The 18,028-nt window shown below is 44.2% G+C and overlaps 1 protein-coding gene across 4 annotated transcripts in view; it reads left to right on the top strand.

Annotated features, from left to right (window-relative positions):
- The window catches only part of CMSS1 (cms1 ribosomal small subunit homolog), a 313,649-nt gene extending 297,747 nt beyond the window's left edge, over positions 1–15,902 (top strand). For all 4 annotated transcript variants that reach the window (XM_083171984.1, XM_083171983.1, XM_083171981.1 and 1 more), the window contains 6 exons: positions 4,489–4,548; positions 4,633–4,735; positions 7,098–7,158; positions 9,107–9,194; positions 14,619–14,707; positions 15,699–15,902. In XM_083171984.1, coding sequence (XP_083028110.1) covers positions 4,489–4,548; positions 4,633–4,735; positions 7,098–7,158; positions 9,107–9,194; positions 14,619–14,707; positions 15,699–15,782 — 485 coding nt within the window. In that variant the 3' untranslated portion in view covers positions 15,783–15,902. The remainder of the gene's footprint in view (positions 1–4,488; positions 4,549–4,632; positions 4,736–7,097; positions 7,159–9,106; positions 9,195–14,618; positions 14,708–15,698) is intronic.
- The last annotated feature ends 2,126 nt before the right edge of the window (positions 15,903–18,028 follow it).

Below are 18,028 nucleotides of genomic sequence, written 5' to 3'. Positions count from 1 at the left end.
GCCCCTGTCCCCTGTGGTGCTGGCCACATGCTGGGGGGGTTGGGGGGTGGTTAGAGTCCACACCTATGCCGCAACTCTTCCACCTTCCCATTGTGATGAACCCAACTGTCAGGATTCATGGGACTGGCGGTTCGCTTAATTGTTTTATCTTGGGCAATATTAAAGTGTAAAATGGTTCAGTGTTCTCTGGCGATAGAACACGGGTGATGACTAGACTTTCACTGCATCCAGTCAATCCAGTCAGGCGATAATGACGTGCACTGTGCCGGGGAGCACACACACGGAGCGATCCGTGCTTAAGTTCTAAGCGATCTAGTCAGATCGCTTAGAAATAGGCTCACATCGCCCCATGTGTATGGCCCTTAAGTCTGACCTTATAGAGGTTAATGCACACAGAGAGGTAGCTGTTGTATGAGCTGAGGTAATAATACGACCTGTCAGTGACTTGCTAGGACATATCCAAATTATGAGTAATATGTTTTTTCTGTTTGACCATATTTCATTCTTCATATATAAAACCACAGAAACGGTAAAAAAAAGCGCTTCACTTTTGGGCGACGCAGATGTCAGTGTGTGGTTGGGATGTAAGTATAGGGTTCTCCTGGCAGGAGCTTGTGTGGATGAACTGTGTGTGACCCAGGGGGAGAAACATAAGGTGCATACATTTCTGCTCATAGGAGTTTTATATAAATGCTTTAGGTTATTTCCAGGAATAATCTGTTATATGAGATTTCACCTACCGTAGGGTTCCGTCTTTTTTTTTTTTTTTTTAACATAACAAAAGGTTAATCATTCAATACTTGTTTATTTTATACCCTAGATCCTTAGGGGATAGCTGATTTATTCATAAAGGAGTCTGTTTGGCCTAACAGTGACCTACATTGCTTGGCTGTGTGATCTTATTGGAAGTGTAGGGGCCCATGGGCACTTGTCTTGTCTCCATCAGTCACTGGTCATAGAAGGAGACTTGTGCTAGCCTGGGAGATATGTGTGTCCTCTATCGCACAACAGGGGGGTCGCCTTACTGCTGCGTGGTCTGACAGTTGTGCCTGCTGTTTCCAAAACAAGGGATTTGTTGTAAACAAAGGAATTATTTTATTTTGCAGAATTGAAATTTCTATATTTGGTTTTTTTTTTATAGAAGATGATTGGACTGTATAATAATTCACTGATACGGGGTAAATGCCTCTTTTGCATGGACATAACTAGAAATGCATTTTTAAAGCATTGTTGGGTACTTGTTTCCTAGCACGGCCACACCGATCATGATCGTGGGCATCGCGGGCACTAAAAAATCGGGTGCGATGGTACCGACGCGATGCCCGCGATATCCCATAGGGAACAATGTTAAATGCCTCAATTTACCCAAATCATCATAGGGAACAATGGTAAATGGTCCAGAACCCCCCAAAAACACCCCTGAACAGTGAAATGGCCCCCCAAAATTAGTTTACGCCACCCCACGATCAACGTGAACCCGAAGCGTGGCGAGCGCAGCGGTACGCGTCCTCCGACCTTTTCATACCCCCACTATCCACGTCGGCGTGGAGTTGAGAATAGAATAGTGTGGCGAGCGCAGCGAGCCACCGAGCCCGAAGCATGGCGAGCGGAAGCGGATACCTGTGAAGCCCGCGAAGGGACGCGTTTACCTGTGAAGGTATCCGCGTCCCCTCGCGGGGCTTGCTACGCTCGCCTCGCTTCGGGCTCGGTGGCTCGCTGCGCTCGCCACACTATTCTATTCTCAAAAAAGAATGGAAGGTAGAGCGCTCGGTTCTAATTAATAAAAAATATAAAATATATTTTTCCAGCTGCAGTTTCTAAGGGTTGCTTGACCCTTTGGATTGCACACAAAAAAGAAAAAGGAAAAAACTGCGCTAGACAGATTTATACATTCATTATGTTCATTTATTAAATACAAGTCACTGGCCAGTGTATCATAAAAGAATTCAATAAAAACAATATATGATTTGTTTAGACGGTGCCTTTGGCACTAGACATAGACAAACAACATTTAACATAAAAGTCCCAATATTGTTATTAGAGGAAGATTAGAAACCTCAGGGTCTGTTTGTGTTAATTAGTCTTTGTTAGTATTTTTAGAAAACAGGTTGCTGTCAATATTATTCCTTTCGATATTGTTTGGAATATATCAGTCCATGTCTGGCCAGACTAATTAGCGAAAATACCTGCATGAATTTGCTTCTCTTCCGTCTCCCAGCTGCTGGTGCTTACCCAGTGAATGCAGCTATTTCTGGAGCACTTGTGGAGTCCTTGCAGGTATGGATCCGGATGGTTTAACAGAGATAATCTCCTTTGGTTGACGCGTTTCCCCGCCTCTTGGTTGCCCTCGGCGGCTTCCTCAGAACCAATGGTGTATTGATCTATGTTCCCCTTGAGCGCTTATGTAGGGAAGTGCTCTTTTACTTCCGGGTCGCTCCGACTGCCCACGTCAGATTAGGTCGGTGTACGGACCAATCACCGCGTTCGTTGGTTGTTTCCTGGGACGCTTTGTGTTGTTAGTGACGCCGCTCCACACCTCGTTTTCGTGTGGTAGCGGTCTCTCACTTGTTGCGTATGTGCGTCTGTCAGGCTTTGTTCAGTTGTCTCGCGGCCATCTTTACTAAGGGCATTTTTCCCTTTTTATACAGCGATCTTTCACAGTCTCTTTAGCGCAGAGGTTTGTAGATTTTATATACCATTATGTCATATATTAAATATCCCAATTGATTAGAGAACAATTTTTATTTTATTAGACCCATTCTTTATATATGTTTAATGGTTTTTAGATTACCATTTTCGGGAAGGACATATATACATAAAGAGGTGTTTATATATGCAATCCATATTCTAACACAATGATATGTATATTTGAGAGAATAATATACATATAAAGAGAGAAATGGTATTAGCTATATATATTGCAACATAGCCGAAATAGATACATACATATACGGACATACACACATAAAAACATATAAAAAAATAAACAAAAAAACAGTACCCATTAAGTACCCATTGTTGTTATTATAAATAATAATAGTTTAGTATATCTTTTTGCCCATTGGAAGTTTTTGGAGGGCTGTGGATCATAGAGTCAACAGTGCCTCGGTCAACATGGGGAAAAAGGTTGACAACGGAAATGGTTCATCTGAGGTTCATTGTTTGGTGTCTGTAAATTTGAGCAATTAGTGAACCGCATACCCTAAAGCCCCGTGCACACTGGGCGACTATCATATGAAAGTCGGCCATTTTGTACGGGTCAGAGATGAGCGCTGCTGCACGCTCCCGCATCATCGCTGCCAGCCGCCGCTAATCTGCAGGTATTACCAGCAGACGAGCGACAGAGTGGACGACTATCCATAGCCTCCTGGGGAAAATGGCTTGGCAGGGGGGAAAACGCCCAGCTACTTTCCCCATCATCGTGCACCATACACGCTCAGCATAATCGCCCAGTGTGTATGTCCAGATCCCGTTTGTAGGTATTTACAAATTTCTCTTCATAATATTAATAAGTTAGCTTAAAAGTATTTAATGACCCTTTCCAAAGCTTGTATATGGGATACTTATATATACTTATACAGTATATGCTGGACTGCAGACTGCAGAAATCCAGGGGGGTATTCTGATATACATAGGACCAGATTCTCTAAGCTTCAAAAGTGATAAAATGGAGAGTTATAAACAGCCAGCCAATCAGCTCCTACCTGCCATGTCACAGACTGTGTTTGAAAAATGTCAGGCAGGAGCTGATTGGCTAGCTGTTTATCACTCTCCATTTTATCACTTTTGAAGCTTAGAGAATCTGGCCCATAATGAGTTATGTAGTGGTACATTGTTGCTTATAATGCACATTTGGGGCAGATGTATTAAGCCCAATTGATAAAGTGGAAAGTGATCATGCACCAGCCAATCAACTCCTTACTGCCATTTTTCACAATGGAAGTTGACCATGCACCTGCCAATCAACTCCTGACTGCCATTTTGCAAACAGCTGATTGGCTGGTGCATCTTCCACTTTCACACCACTTTATCTCTTCACCAGACTTAATACATCTCCCCCATTATTCCTAAAATAATAAACACTCTATGTTCTAAGTAATGACACTGGCTCTCAGTTTATACATGTATTATCCAAAGTTGTCAGGAGCTGCCGGCAAAAGTGGAAAGCCAATGCTTACAGCATGCTCATTCATGTACCTCAAATAATCAGGGTTATCCTAAGTCTCATTTGCCTATAGTACAGGCATTGGCAAAGTGTTACACTTTACACATCCTAGTTTGCCCTGCCAAGGCTTTCTTAGAGGCATTACTGTGGGGTTTTTGAACACTGCCCAACCAGCCTATTTATTAAAGTAATCTATATAAGTTATAGCTTGTTTATATCTCTGCTTTGTGTACATATTACTTGCATCAGGTCTTCATCATTAACCCTTCCTAGTAATCGGCATCATTGATGTCTATAATTGATGTTTCTTCTTTTTGTTCTAGATAACTGCTTTACAGTAGCAAATGACCTCAGTCATACACTGTCTTCCTACCTGAAGGAAAGTAAGTATGTCAGAATCCCTCTCTGTAGTATAAAGTCTGCCGGTTGATGAATGGTTTGTTATATAACAGCGTTTTCTATTTCAGTCTGCCCGAAATGGTCAAAGTTATCAAAAAATCACAAGGAAAAGAAATCCGTCCTGATCTTAATCGTCTGCAGCTCTGCACACCGCGTTCTGGAGGTGATGAAGTAAGTGTCGGTTACCCTGGAGAGCAAAACGCCATTCACACTGACCTGATCTTATATGTTCTGGGAATATAAGTAACATCTTACTGTATGTTGCATCTCCTCAGTGTCATCGTAGATAAACGGTCAGAGAATATAACAATGGGTAATCTTACGATGGTGCATTCTGTAACATAGAATGTGAATGGATAGGCTTTGGTGCACTGTTTTGGATTACTGCGGGTATGTACGGTACTGATACCTGCGGTATCCAATTTGGAAAATAGGGTTCTGGGGTATTCATAGCCCCGAAATTAAAAAAAAAATTAGGTACTTGTGTATTTTGGCGGCGCCCCCGATGTCCGTCGTACGACGATCAGATCGCATCGCATCGCATGCCATGCACCCGATGGCATACGATGCGATGCAACGCGATTTTGACCCCCTATACGACCAAAAATCGTATAAGCACCCTTAAGGGTGCTTTTGAGCACCCAAATGGGTGCTTACAATGTTAAATGCACCCCCACGCCACCCCCCCACTATAAACGTGAACCCGAAGCGTGGCGAGCCCGCGAGGGGCGGCGGTACGCGTCCTACGACCTTTTCATACCCCCACTATCCACGTCGGCGTGGAGTTGAGAATAGAATAGTGTGGCGAGCGCAGCGAGCCACTGAGCCCGAAGCGTGGCGAGCGCAGCGAGCCCCGCGAGGGGACGCGGATACCTTCACAGGTAAACGTGTCCCTTCGCGGGCTTCACAGGTATCCGCGTCCCCTCGCGGGGCTCGCTGCGCTCGCCACGCTTCGGGCTCGGTGGCTCGCTGCGCTCGCCACACTATTCTATTCTCAACTCCACGCCGACGTGGATAGTGGGGGTATGAAAAGGTCGTAGGACGCGTACCGCCGCCCCTCGCGGGCTCGCTGCGCTCGCCACGCTTCGGGTTCACGTTTATAGTGGGGGGTGGCGTGGGGGTGCATTTAACATTGTAAGCACCCATTTGGGTGCTTAACATTGTATAAGCACCCATTAGGGTGCTTATACAATGTTTAATCGCATCGCATCGCATCGTATGGCATTGTATGCCATGTACAATGGCATACAATTTCAAAATTGTATGCCATCGTGCACTATCGTACGATATCGCGTCGCATCGCATACCATCGTATGTGTTATGGTATGCGATGCGATGGGCGCCGCCAAAATACACAAGTACCAAAAATTATAACCTGGTGGTCTCCGCTCCATCTTCCCACTGTAGAGGGGCTGCTGGGAGGCTCAGGGGCTGCAGGGAGATTTAGTTCTTCCCTCCTGGTGGGATGTCACTGACACTTGGCTCCTCACACACACAGAGTCAGACATACTTACACATACTCCCCGCAGCTGCAGAAGTACAGATCCTGATGCTAGAGGAGCAACGCAAAGGGCAGCTCTCCCGATAAGAGCTGCCCTTTGCGATCCCCACCGCTGCCTGGAATTCCCGGTCTGTGAAACGGGAGTCCATCTGTGCATGCACAGAGACACTGGAGGCTGCAGGGCATGCTGGGATGGATCCGTGCAGAGAGGAGCTCATAGGCTTCTATGGAGTTATGCCAGCTGGAGCTGTATTTGAATAGCAAAACCCCACAGCTGCAGGAAAACCAAGGCCCTCTGCTAAATTGGCCCCTATGCATATCACAGGAATGGCCTCTTTTGCGGCTTCCTGTCTCAGGATTTATTAGCATTACCGTATATAATGTACAGATATATCCTCCTGCATGAGTCTCAGTCACGGAACATCAGATCCATACACTTCACATGGGGGACCCGCTGGTGTTATTTAGCATGTGGCCGCAACAGCAAACTAGTAGGACACATCTGTACACCTGAAGCACCTGCGATTTCCCTGATTACATTATCATCTCTGTGTAATTATGTTCTAATAAAGATATAGTATTTTGAATGTTGTGCAGTTAGACTCTGTCAGGTGGTGTTTCAGTGGCTCAAGTAATAAGACGTTACATTTCATTTCCACCTGTCAGCTACAAGTCAGGGAGAGCAGGTACTACAATTGATAAATGGTTTTAAATTTAAAGATAAATGGTTTTAAACTTTTGATCCTATTTGCAGTAATGAGAACGTAGCTGGTGAGACTTGTGCATCTTGTAGATATATAACATTTATGTATATTACGGCAGCCTGTGTCAGTCTCCTCCATCTCTGCTGATCCTAGGTCTGTATCCAGGTAGTCATTGGACAGTACAGATGGCTAGGAATATGCTTATTGAATGTTCTGTGTGCACTTTGCATGCCCTCTTATTCATGTGCCATATAGTGTGATGTGTATACATTCTATGCGCTATGTTTTCTTTAACGCTAACACTGCTTCCTTCCCCATGTCCTTACAGACTAGTAAATGCATTCAGAGGGGAAACCAAGGCAATCAAATTATTTGCGAAGCACATTAAGGTATTTCAATCCTACAGTTGGTTTTGTTGTAAAATGCGCTGCAGCAGCTAATAGAAATAGGCGCGAAGGAGAAGCGTAGTGGCGACAATGATGCACACGAGAGATTCTGGTTCAAGCCCCGTTGTCCTACTGTATGTTTGTTTTTATGGATACAGCTCCCGGTCTTCTGATTAAATATTCCCATCATCATTACAGTATGATAACAAGCAGCCTAACTACCGAACGGTCTTTTAGTTAATAGACTATCAAGTAAACGAAGTTACCATTAATTAAAAAAACATGGTAAATGATTACATAACCTGGAAAAGTGCAATACTCCTATTGAGTGCAGGGTGGTGAGTGGGCTAATTTACTTCATCACTCCACATAGGGTCGTTACTCCAGCAGGGAGAAGAATATTTGTAATTATTAGTAGTATGTTTTAATACTTTGAGTTTAAACTTCAACTGATGCCCCTCCCCTTTCTTATAAGCTCCGTCCTCCAAGGTCCGTTTTTGTTGTTTTAAATTATGGTGTGCTAAGATTAACTACCCTTCTCAGTCAGAGGCGTTCTAGAGGGTGGTGTTCCAGGTCTTGTGGCCCTCCTGGGCAGAGTATTAGGGGTAGGTCTCAAGCCCATATTGCTGGCTTCCCAGATACAGACACTACGGAACTCTACCTGCCAGTAGCTGAGGGCAGTCCTGGCACACACACACACACACATTGTTGCTATAGGTTTAAAGTATTTATATAGTAGGGGAAAGTGAACATTGATGACCTCTTGAAATTTTGGCGATCGGAAACTGTTCAGTGGCCCTCTGGCTGATGCTGGTTTCCTTTTCGAGTGTCAAGGGTCTGAGCACTGGTTGGGAAGTTCCAGGATAATACAAAGCTCTGTTGTAAAGGTTTTAGCTTTAGCCAGGCCAGCCCCAAAGACACCTTAATTAAATCCTTAAAAAAAGGCTCCATATAGAACAACAAATATACCAGCCTGTCTTGGGTGGTCTTAACTTAAAGACTGTAATTACTTTGTTTGGCATCTTTCAGACTGTCATGTATTTTTACCCATGGACAACCTCTTATGTGAATATGTGATAATACTGTATATACAGAACCCCCATTCACATTTAGCTAGGACCTTTCCCTGAAAACTCATTACTAAGAAAGTTTAGAGAGAAATCTAGAGGATCAAAGAAATAGGTGATTCTGGTGGGGGAGAGATGGGCAATATTCAGATCTACAGTCATTTATCAACATTTGGAGAACAATGCCTAAAATATAATAAGTCCACTTCTAATGCCTGGTACACACCAGAATGATGCAGATCGTAAGGCAATCGTACGATCGGCTCACGACCTGTTGGAGCACACGATCTGCTCACGACCTGCACACAATCTGAATCTGATCTGATGTCGATCTGTATCCAGCTGAATGGTCATTTCCAGATCCTACCTGCTGCAGGTAGGATGTGAAACATCCAAACGACCCGCGGGGCCGCGCATCGGAACGGAATCGGATTGGAAATGACCCAAAACATGCCCAATTTACATACAATCGGTCGAGATTGTATCTTAATTGAGTGTTTTGAGGCCAAATCGTTCTGGTGTGTACCCTACATTAGGCCCCGCCCCCAAGCCTTCAGCCAGTAGATTCCGCAATTACATTTGCTTACATCAGACTTTTACTGTACAGCTACTAATCTCATCAAATGTGATAAAAATAATTTAATAAAACCTTTACCAGTATTTTATTTTAGGGCAGGGTTGGATAAGCTTTGGCCCTCCAACTGTTGTTGAACTACACATCCCAGCATGTCTTGCTACAGTTTTGCTATTGGGCCATGCTAAAATTTTTGCAGGACATGCTGAAATGTGTAGTTCAAAAGCTGGAGAACCAAAGGTTCCCCATCCCTTTTTTAGAGGAACAGTATGTCAATTTAAAGCATCTATGTTTTTACACTTTATCACAGATTAAAGAGCAGATTAAATATCTGGAGAAAAGTATAATTCATCTTGGAGTAGGGACGCCAGCGAGGATTAAAGCTCTGATAGAACAAGGTAAGGAACCCACTCTTATGCTGAATATTGTTGTTCAGAAAATTCCAGGTGATGTAGGAAAAAGATAAAGTAACTGATTGGTTGGGCTGACTGCGTTGTAGATAAAGACATTGGCCCTTATTCAATCCCGTCCGAAATTTTCGCCAGGCGAAAAATAAGCAGTTTTCACCCACTCTGATGAATTTGCAGCCGTTTTTGCCTGGGTCGATTTGCCACAAAAAAACTGAAATGGCACGGGTGAAAATGTACTCAAAAACAGATGAAGATGCCAGTGATTGAGTACTGAAAGGCAAGTTTTTGCCATTTTTTTTTTCACCTGGTGACGACATGCTAAACGCAGACTTCTTGCCATTCCGATCTTGCAAGATGTGGTGTCCAGTTCACCCACGGTAAAAATATGAATAAAAAGGGAAACACATGTCCAATGCTGCAATGTGAGAAGATTCAAGGCCATCCTGGTTTTTAAAAGAACTACTTTAGAACATTGGCCACCTCCTCTCTGCCCACTTCCCCCTGTCCCTGTTCATGTTTACATTCAAGCGGGACTTCTCTTTGGCTATAATCTACAAAGTTGGAGTCATTGGAGGAGGTTTTCTCCTTACTGGTTCTCCATTGATAAGGACTTTAGCAACAGAGACGTTGCAAAGGCGGGGGGGGGGAGCACATTTGGGTCATCTCTTCACCCTTCTAATGGGTGACTTCAAAATGCCAGGGTACTGCATTGTGACATTCTCCTGCAGAACTTCGCTTCTGTCACTGAGAAGGAGCCCACTGTGCAGTCTCTGGGGGAAGCTCAAAAGTCCTCCAGAGAAAGGTAATTGGGGGCTTTCTCCTGTGAGGCCATGCCTCCTTTAGTGATATTGTCGGGGCTCCCATGAGGTTAAGTTCTGTCCACGAAGCCACACCACCTATTTGGGTGCGTGCCTCCAATGCACGCAGAAGGTCTCCATGTGTCGTAGCCACTGTGTAGCCGTACTTGTACCACCACGATCCTTGTTATATAGACATTTGCAGGGTGATGCTGGCGCCAGTAGCGCGGCATGACTGATACCCAGCGATAGCTGTGGGCAGAAGCGGGCTTCTTGTATAGGGAGAAAGCTCATCATGTCCTTATCTCCCTATACTAAACAGACCCCTTATTAATAGTAAGAAATCATTTATAACTGTAGATGGCAGTAGGGCTATATCTAGCTAAATGAATTCATATTATGATGGTCACAATGCTCAGAGGTTTTTCTTATAATGGTTGGGACTTGGCTCTACAGCTGTGAGAACCACCTTAGATTTAGGGGTGAATTTATGAAGCTTGGAGAAGTGTTATCTATCCCCATAAAGAACGTTATGAGCAAGGTGATAATGGTTCAGCCAATCAGCTACAATATGTAAATTGACAGGTAAGAGCTGATTGGCTGAACCATTATCACCTTGCTCATAACGTTCTTTATGGGGATAGATAACACTTCTCCAAGCTTCATAAATTCACCCCTTAGTGCCCAGTCAGCTCAGGAATAGGGGGCAGATTTATTAAGCTTGGAGAAGAGATAAACTGGAGATAAAGCGGAGAAAAGGTAAAAGGAAATAAAGCACCAGCCAATCAGCTGTGTTTGAAAAAGACAGTTGGGAGTTGATTGGCTGGTGCTTTATCTCCTTTTACCTTTTCTCCGCTTTATCTCCAGTTTATCTCTTCTCCAAGCTTAATAAATCTGCCCCTAGGTGCTTAATCTAAGCACCGGTTACAGGTATGTGCAGAGGTAACGCCAGAGACCATTCCCTGATTACTGCTTCATGCCTACAGAATATGTAAGCTTTCCTATCAATCGGTATACGGTCATTAGGTCGACACACCGAAGATCAACATGCGTTGGGTCGACCACTGAAGGTTGATATAGGTCGACACCTCAAATATGCCAATATGGATTAAAGGTTGACACAAGCACTAGGTCAAGAGAAGTCTAGCTAGAGGGTGAAAAGGTCGACATTGGTTTTTCACAGTTGTTTCAGCCGTCATGTGCCTAAAATAGGCAGAAAGTTCACTAAAGTCCCAAAACTTCAGACTGCAGCTCCCTCTGAAGGTTCCCAGGATCCACAGGAACAGAGGTATCTGTTAAAATAAGGAGAGAGAGGGGCGCTCCCTAGTGCAATAAAATAGTTTTGTTTTAATGGAAAAAAACACCTTTAAAAATACGACAAGCCAGGGGTTTGTTATTCCACACTGTGGGCTGGATACCACGTGATATACATATATGTTACCGGGCACAGCAGCTCCACCAACAATCTAGGGCACCGCCAGGAACACAGCCCACGCCGTCAGCTCTGCAGGAGAGCGGCGTGCCGTCCTCTGACGAAGTGTTCCACGAAACGCGTAAGGGCCTTAAGCATGTTGTGAGTGTGCAACACTGCAAACAGTGGTGTTTTCTTTTCTTAAAGTTAGTCACTTAATATTTGTTACAGCCTGCTTCCTGTTATCTCGGTTCCAGGCCCTAAAATTTCTGATGGCAGCCCTGCCAATCAGAATCTACTTATTTATTTAGCACCTTCTAGTAGGTAATAGAACGTATCTGATTGCTTGCCCCTAGCAACATCCCATTTGAAATAGAACTCCCATCTTAGTAAATTCCTCCAAAGAGTGCATGAGATTCTAATGTAAGAGACATAACAGACTTCTGCCATCCAGCAGAACCAGGATTAAAAATATATTGATGGAGATTTTATCGCAATATAACGCTTATGTACTTTGGTGTTTCTTTGAGACATTTAAAAGCAAAAAACGACATATCAATAAAAAAACAGTTTTCGGCGCTTTTTTTTTTTTCCCGGACACCTCAGTTTAAAGAGACCTTTTGGCTACTTATCTGAAGGGCCCACTTCACGCTGTTACCACAGCCCGCTCCAGCTATTAAGCCGTTGGCAGGAGTTGAAAGCACTGTCGCCGTAAGACGTTTACATGAATCATTCCAGCTCACATTACTCAATAGAAAACGTACACTTCTACACAGCATATGGAGGTGAGGACCACCTAACCAATTCCAAGCATTTCTGCTATTCATTAGAACCCACTGATTTACATGTCTATTACATAAATCGATTCTCCGACCACTGAAATGGAGTGATTCATATACTGTACGTTCTTGTGGTGAGAGCACTTGGAATCCCCGCTAACCTTTATTTGAATAAGCCTGGGCTGTGTGTGAGAGCCAGCACTGGGGACTTGGTGAGCGATGGAAAGAGCCAGGTGCTGATAATAGACTGCATTAGATGTTACTACAGTTACAGACAGGGGATCATATGTGTGTGTATTTGTGCGCAGTAACTAACACAGTGCCCTTCTGATCCCGGACATGAACTATCAAGAAGATTGTACCCAACATGTGTGTGTTTCAAATAAATGAACTGGAATCCAGGCAATGTTAAGTGTTTTAAGTAGTTAGTTCGAGACAGTATACACGCAGAGAAGAAAACCACATTGTGATTGTTTTGCTTATTTAAGATAATGATACAAAGGGCAGTATTCAATGAGGCTGATTCGCCAGGTTTTTATGGCGATTTTGTGCTGTAAGGCGAATTTCTGACTAAAACGGTGAATCACCCTATTTAATGACCAGATGGCGAATACATTTCAAGGTTTTTTTCGCCATGATTCACCGAGTAGCAATCGCTATCTTTTTATGGTGAAGTGGAAGGTGAACTTTTAAAATAAAGTGTTTTGTTTTTTACAATTGGTGTCAACAAATCTGGAATTTTATTCTGAGGAGGGGCATGCTATTTTTATTCATGTGCTGTAAGCACATGAATATATATTTAATTTAAAAAAAAAATTGTATTTATTTATTTTTTACACAGACCAGCCAGCAGGGGGCCGGAGCCGAGCCGCTCATTAGATATTCATATATTCACTTCACCCGATCATTACATATGCATGATCGGGTGTAGTGAATATACCCGGTCCCCTGCTGGCACCCCCGGGGGGCAGCCTGTGCTGCCTGGCACCCGGGGAGCCCACCTCCCCCCCACAAACGTTCTGGGGCAAGCAGGGAGACTTCCATCTCCCTGCCTGCCACCGTCCTCAGGCTCCCTGCGGCGTCCGCCGCAGGAGCTCAAATTTGCGAGTCAGGGGCAGCGAGCCCCTGACTCGTTGAATACCGGAGCCGGCGAGGCTCCGGAACGCAGCAAGCAGTGGCGAATGTGCAGCGAATCCTAAACAGGATTTGCTGCACGTCGCCGGTATTCACATTGAATACCGCCCAATATGTTGTTTTGTTATATGTTTTTGCCATATGCCTCATTGAGAAATAAAAAGAAAGAATGAAAATGTTGTATGATGTAAGAACAAATGCATGAAAAGGAGATAGAGTAGCTTCTATCCACTGTTTCCATTGATAACATAACATAATACAGAATGAGGTCTATGTGACTAACTGTAGGCAGTGGCATGACTTTAGTGGTTATACATCGCTTTTCAGAGATCATCTTTGATGCATATACGGTAATTGCCTGTAAAATATAGATCTAATATACAGGTTGAGTATCCCTCGGAAATGCTCGGGACCACGAGCATTTTGGATAAGGGATTTTTCAGTTTTTTTTTTTTAACATACTTACCTGGTCCCCTGGTGGTGCCCCGATGGCTCCACGGTGTTCCACGGCGGCCTTCGGGATCCTCTTCAGCAGTCCCAGGGGTGCATTGCGCGAGTATGCGGGCGTCCCCTGGGACCGGAGATGCCGCTGAAGAGGATCCTGAGACCGCCATGGACACCGTGGGACGTGATAAGTATGAAAAAAGGGGCAGGGGGGACAACAAAAAACCTGAAATATTCTGAAAAAACACGTTTTTTGGAATAGTTCGGTTTTTGGATATACGGATATATGCATAGATACGTTTTTTTTTTATGATACTTCAGCTGTTTTCGTGTCTGTAGCTATCTCCGCACACTGTGGCTTCAATCGCGGCAACAGCCCCTCTCATAAAGGTTCTGGCGGGCTCGAGGGGTTAACGCGTGCAACAGCTTCTCCAAGGGGACGGGTCGCACAAGTGCACGCCCAGCTTTACCTTCATACCCTGAGGTCTAACAAATAAAGTACAAGCCAATTAACTCCTGTGATTTTTATAACACAACCTGTAACATGGCAGTTAGAAACTGATTGCCTGGTACTTTGTCTCTCTCCAATTAATCACTCTCCTCTCCATGGAGTCAAAATTCAATGAAACGCACTAGCCAGCGTTATACATAATAGGCAGAACCAATTATACCCAATGCTGATACAAGTCCTCATATTTTTTGTGCTATCTTTACATATCCATCTTTCATCTGTGATTGTAACTGGTCCTATATTTGTGTGATTCTTCATATATGTGTGCAGGGCTTACAGATTCCACACCAAACTCCTTACTTGTTTATTAACCCTTGGCTCTTCCCCTGCTGGCAGATGGACTCAGCTTGCAACCCCTGAAATACCTGGTTTGGGACTGGAACTGGAGGGATGTGAAGCAGCGGAGGATGGTGAATATTCCTGAGGTAAGTAATACTGGTTAGAAGCAATGCAGGGGTTATGGTGTCTACACTCTATTCTATGCTTTATTTTTATACTGCAGTTTAGATTTCAGTTTTAAAACACCCCACCCAAAGCTAACTCTCTCTGCACATGTTACATCTGCCCCACCTACAGTGCAGCATGGTTTTGGAGAAAAAAACATCCTTTGCACTCCATGCTGAATTAACCCCAAAGTCTGCTAGCTTATACATGGTGTAGTTATTGTAATGGGGTGTTCTTAAAGGCCCATACACACTAGACCAGTGGTTCTCAACCTTGGTCCTCAGGAACCCCCATGGTTTCCAGGTCACCCTGCAGGTGCACAGGTGCACTCATTATTCACTGACACATTTTAAAAGATCCACAGGCGGGGCTAATTACTTCACTTGTGATTCTGTGTGGAGACCTGGAAAACGTGAACTGTTGGGGAAGTCCTGAGGACCACTGCACTAGACTGGCTCCTCTCCATTCTGTCCTCTGTGCACTGGCTCCCATTAGCCAGTGCAGATTTTGTTGAAGGGGAGTGGCAGAATTAGAGTGGCGGGAGAGGAAGATAAGCCTGGCTGCAGCATTGAGGACAGATTGGAGAGGAGCCAGTTGGGATCGAGCGAAGCCGGTGAGAGCATTGCAGTAGTCGAGCCGTGAGATGACCAGTGAGTGGAGGATCAGCTTAGTTGCACTCTGTGAGAGAAAAGGCCTGATGCGAGCAATGTTGCGTAACTGGAACCGGCAAGAATGGGCCAGGGCTTGGACGTGGGGTGCAAAGGAGGACATTTAAATCTGCAGTAACATGAAGTGCAGAAGATGCCACACTTGCACTTCATTTTGTTCTTCACATTTCCAGGCCAAACCGACCAGAAGTTCCAGCTTGCAAAAGTAGTCATCTTTCAATCTAGTCCTATGTCCTGACTTGTAGATTTCCAGGTTTTTTTTCCCACATGTATGCATATAACGTATGCCCTGTGTTTCGTATAGGTGAGGAAAGCGATGGTAGAGCTCCTGGAGGCAGGCGTGGTTGCAGCATGCAGAGAAGGATCACTGAAGATCGGTTTATTTTAATCCCTGTATTACTGTATGTGCTGTCGTCTTATCTTTTTGCAGCATCATTGTGTTTTAATGAATTTTTTGTGTGAGTGCAAATGCCGTAATCTTTACCAATAAACCAATACCGGGTTCCCACATGTCTGGTGCTTTGTCTTAACATATTACAAACACACTGATTCCGTGGGGGTGTGCATAAAGGGGAATGATCAGAAACAAGTAAATTAAATTGTATTACAAAGCAAAAACAAAACTATTGCTCACCAGAAATCTTGCATTGGAAATGCAACATTGTTACATCACTGATTAGGTCAAGTGACGTAACAATTCCCCAGATAAATGGTTTCTTCAATCTATTTGACTTGCCCACACATTACAGATGTGTTTCAGTGATCGGCAGATTTTTCCGGTACTTGTGTCTTATCACGGCGCCCCCGATATTTAGTTGCGCGATTTTTCATCGCATTCCATACACCCGATGCACTGCGATGCGATTTAAGCCCCCTATGCGATGTTAAATTGTATAAGCACTCTAATGGGTGCTTTTAAGCACCCTAATGGGTGCTTACAATGTTAAATGCACCCCCACGCCACCCCCCAGAATGAACCCGAAGCGTGGCGAGCGGACGCGTATACCTGTGAAGTTATGCGCGTCCCCTCGCGGGGCTCGGTGGCTCGCTGCGCTCGCCACACTTTATAGAATCAACTCCATGCCGACGTGGATAGTGGGGGTATGAAAAGGTCGGAGGACGCGTACCGCCGCCCCTCGCGCGCTCGCTGCGCTCGCCACGCTTCGGGTTCACGTTTATTCTGGGGAGTGGAGTGGGGGTGCATTTAACATTGTAAGCCCCCATTAGGGTGCTTATACAAGTTATAATCGCATCCCATCTCATTGTATGCCATATACAATGCCATACAATTTTAAAATTGTATGACATTGGGGAACATCGCATTGCATACCATCGCATGCCTTATGGTCTGCAATGCGATGGGCGCCGTGATACTACACAAGTACCATTTTTCCTGTTAGAATGCCCACACATAGAAAAATGAAACTCCAATAAAACCAGATTTTTAAACCTGTTTAAAAATCTGATTCAGCAATCAATTGGCGATCCCTATTAATTGTTGATTGGGATTGCCAAAAGGGGGAGCCCACACATTAAAGATTAATTGTGACAATCATCTCCAGAACGGAGGATTGTCGCAATTAATTGCTGATGTATGGGGCCCATTAGGTTCAGTTATGTGGTAAAGGGCAGGATTTGCTTCTGTTTGTACACACACCACTGGTTTTGCCCATAAATAATTAACCATAAATAATTTGGGTACTTGTTTAGTTTCACGGCGGCCGATATATCAGATGCGATATCGGCTGATCCAATGCAATGTTTTACCTGTTCATAACCCCACTATCCACTACGCATGGAGTTGATTTTATATAGTGTGGCGAGCCCGAAACGTGGCGAGGGGACGTGGATTACTGCGCTCGCCACACTATATAAAATCAACTCCATGCATAGTGGATAGTGGGTTTATGAACAGGTAAAAAATCAGATTGCATCTGATATGTCAGCCGCTGTGAAACTAAACAAGTATCGTAATTTGAATTGGTCCTGGACCACCAACCTGGGTCACTCCTGCATATGACCTGAGGCACCCCAGGGAGCCACGGCACACAGTTTGGGAACCACAGACATAGGCCCTTATTCTGGTCACTTGCAAAGGCATATTCCTTCTCACATGGACAAAACCATGTGCACTGCAGGTGGGGCAGATGTAACTTGTGCAGAGAGAATTAGATTTGGGAGGGGTTTTACTTCAAAGTGAGATCTATATTGCTGTGTAAAAATAAAGCAGTCAGTAATTTCCCTGCATAGAAACAAAGTAAATCTAAATCTCTCTGCACATGTTACATCTGCCCCCCTGCAGTGCACATGGTTTTGTCCATTGGAGAAGGAATTTGCCTTTGCGAGTGAACCAGAATAAGGGCCTTAGTATGGTTCGGCAAGCTGCACAACTCATATGGGACAAGTAGTATGTATTTAATGCAATGTGTCAGCCCCCAGTTTTGTCTGAAAGAAAAATGCTCTCAGATGCAGAAAATGAGAAAATAGTAGCAAATTTGGAGAAAAACCTCACAATTGAGAGATAATTGCTGTATATCTCTTGTTAACCCTAAAACAACGGTTCTGATTTATCAGCACGTGTCCTCTTCCTAACGGTGGGCACAATAATAAATGCTCTTATGGACAATGGTATAA

Source organism: Crinia signifera, chromosome 2, assembly GCF_055691185.1.
Source record: "Crinia signifera chromosome 2, ASM5569118v1, whole genome shotgun sequence".
In the NCBI taxonomy this organism is placed as follows: Eukaryota; Metazoa; Chordata; class Amphibia; order Anura; family Myobatrachidae; genus Crinia; species Crinia signifera.
Note: the sequence above shows the minus strand (reverse complement) of the source record. Positions and strands in the feature narration are given on the sequence as shown.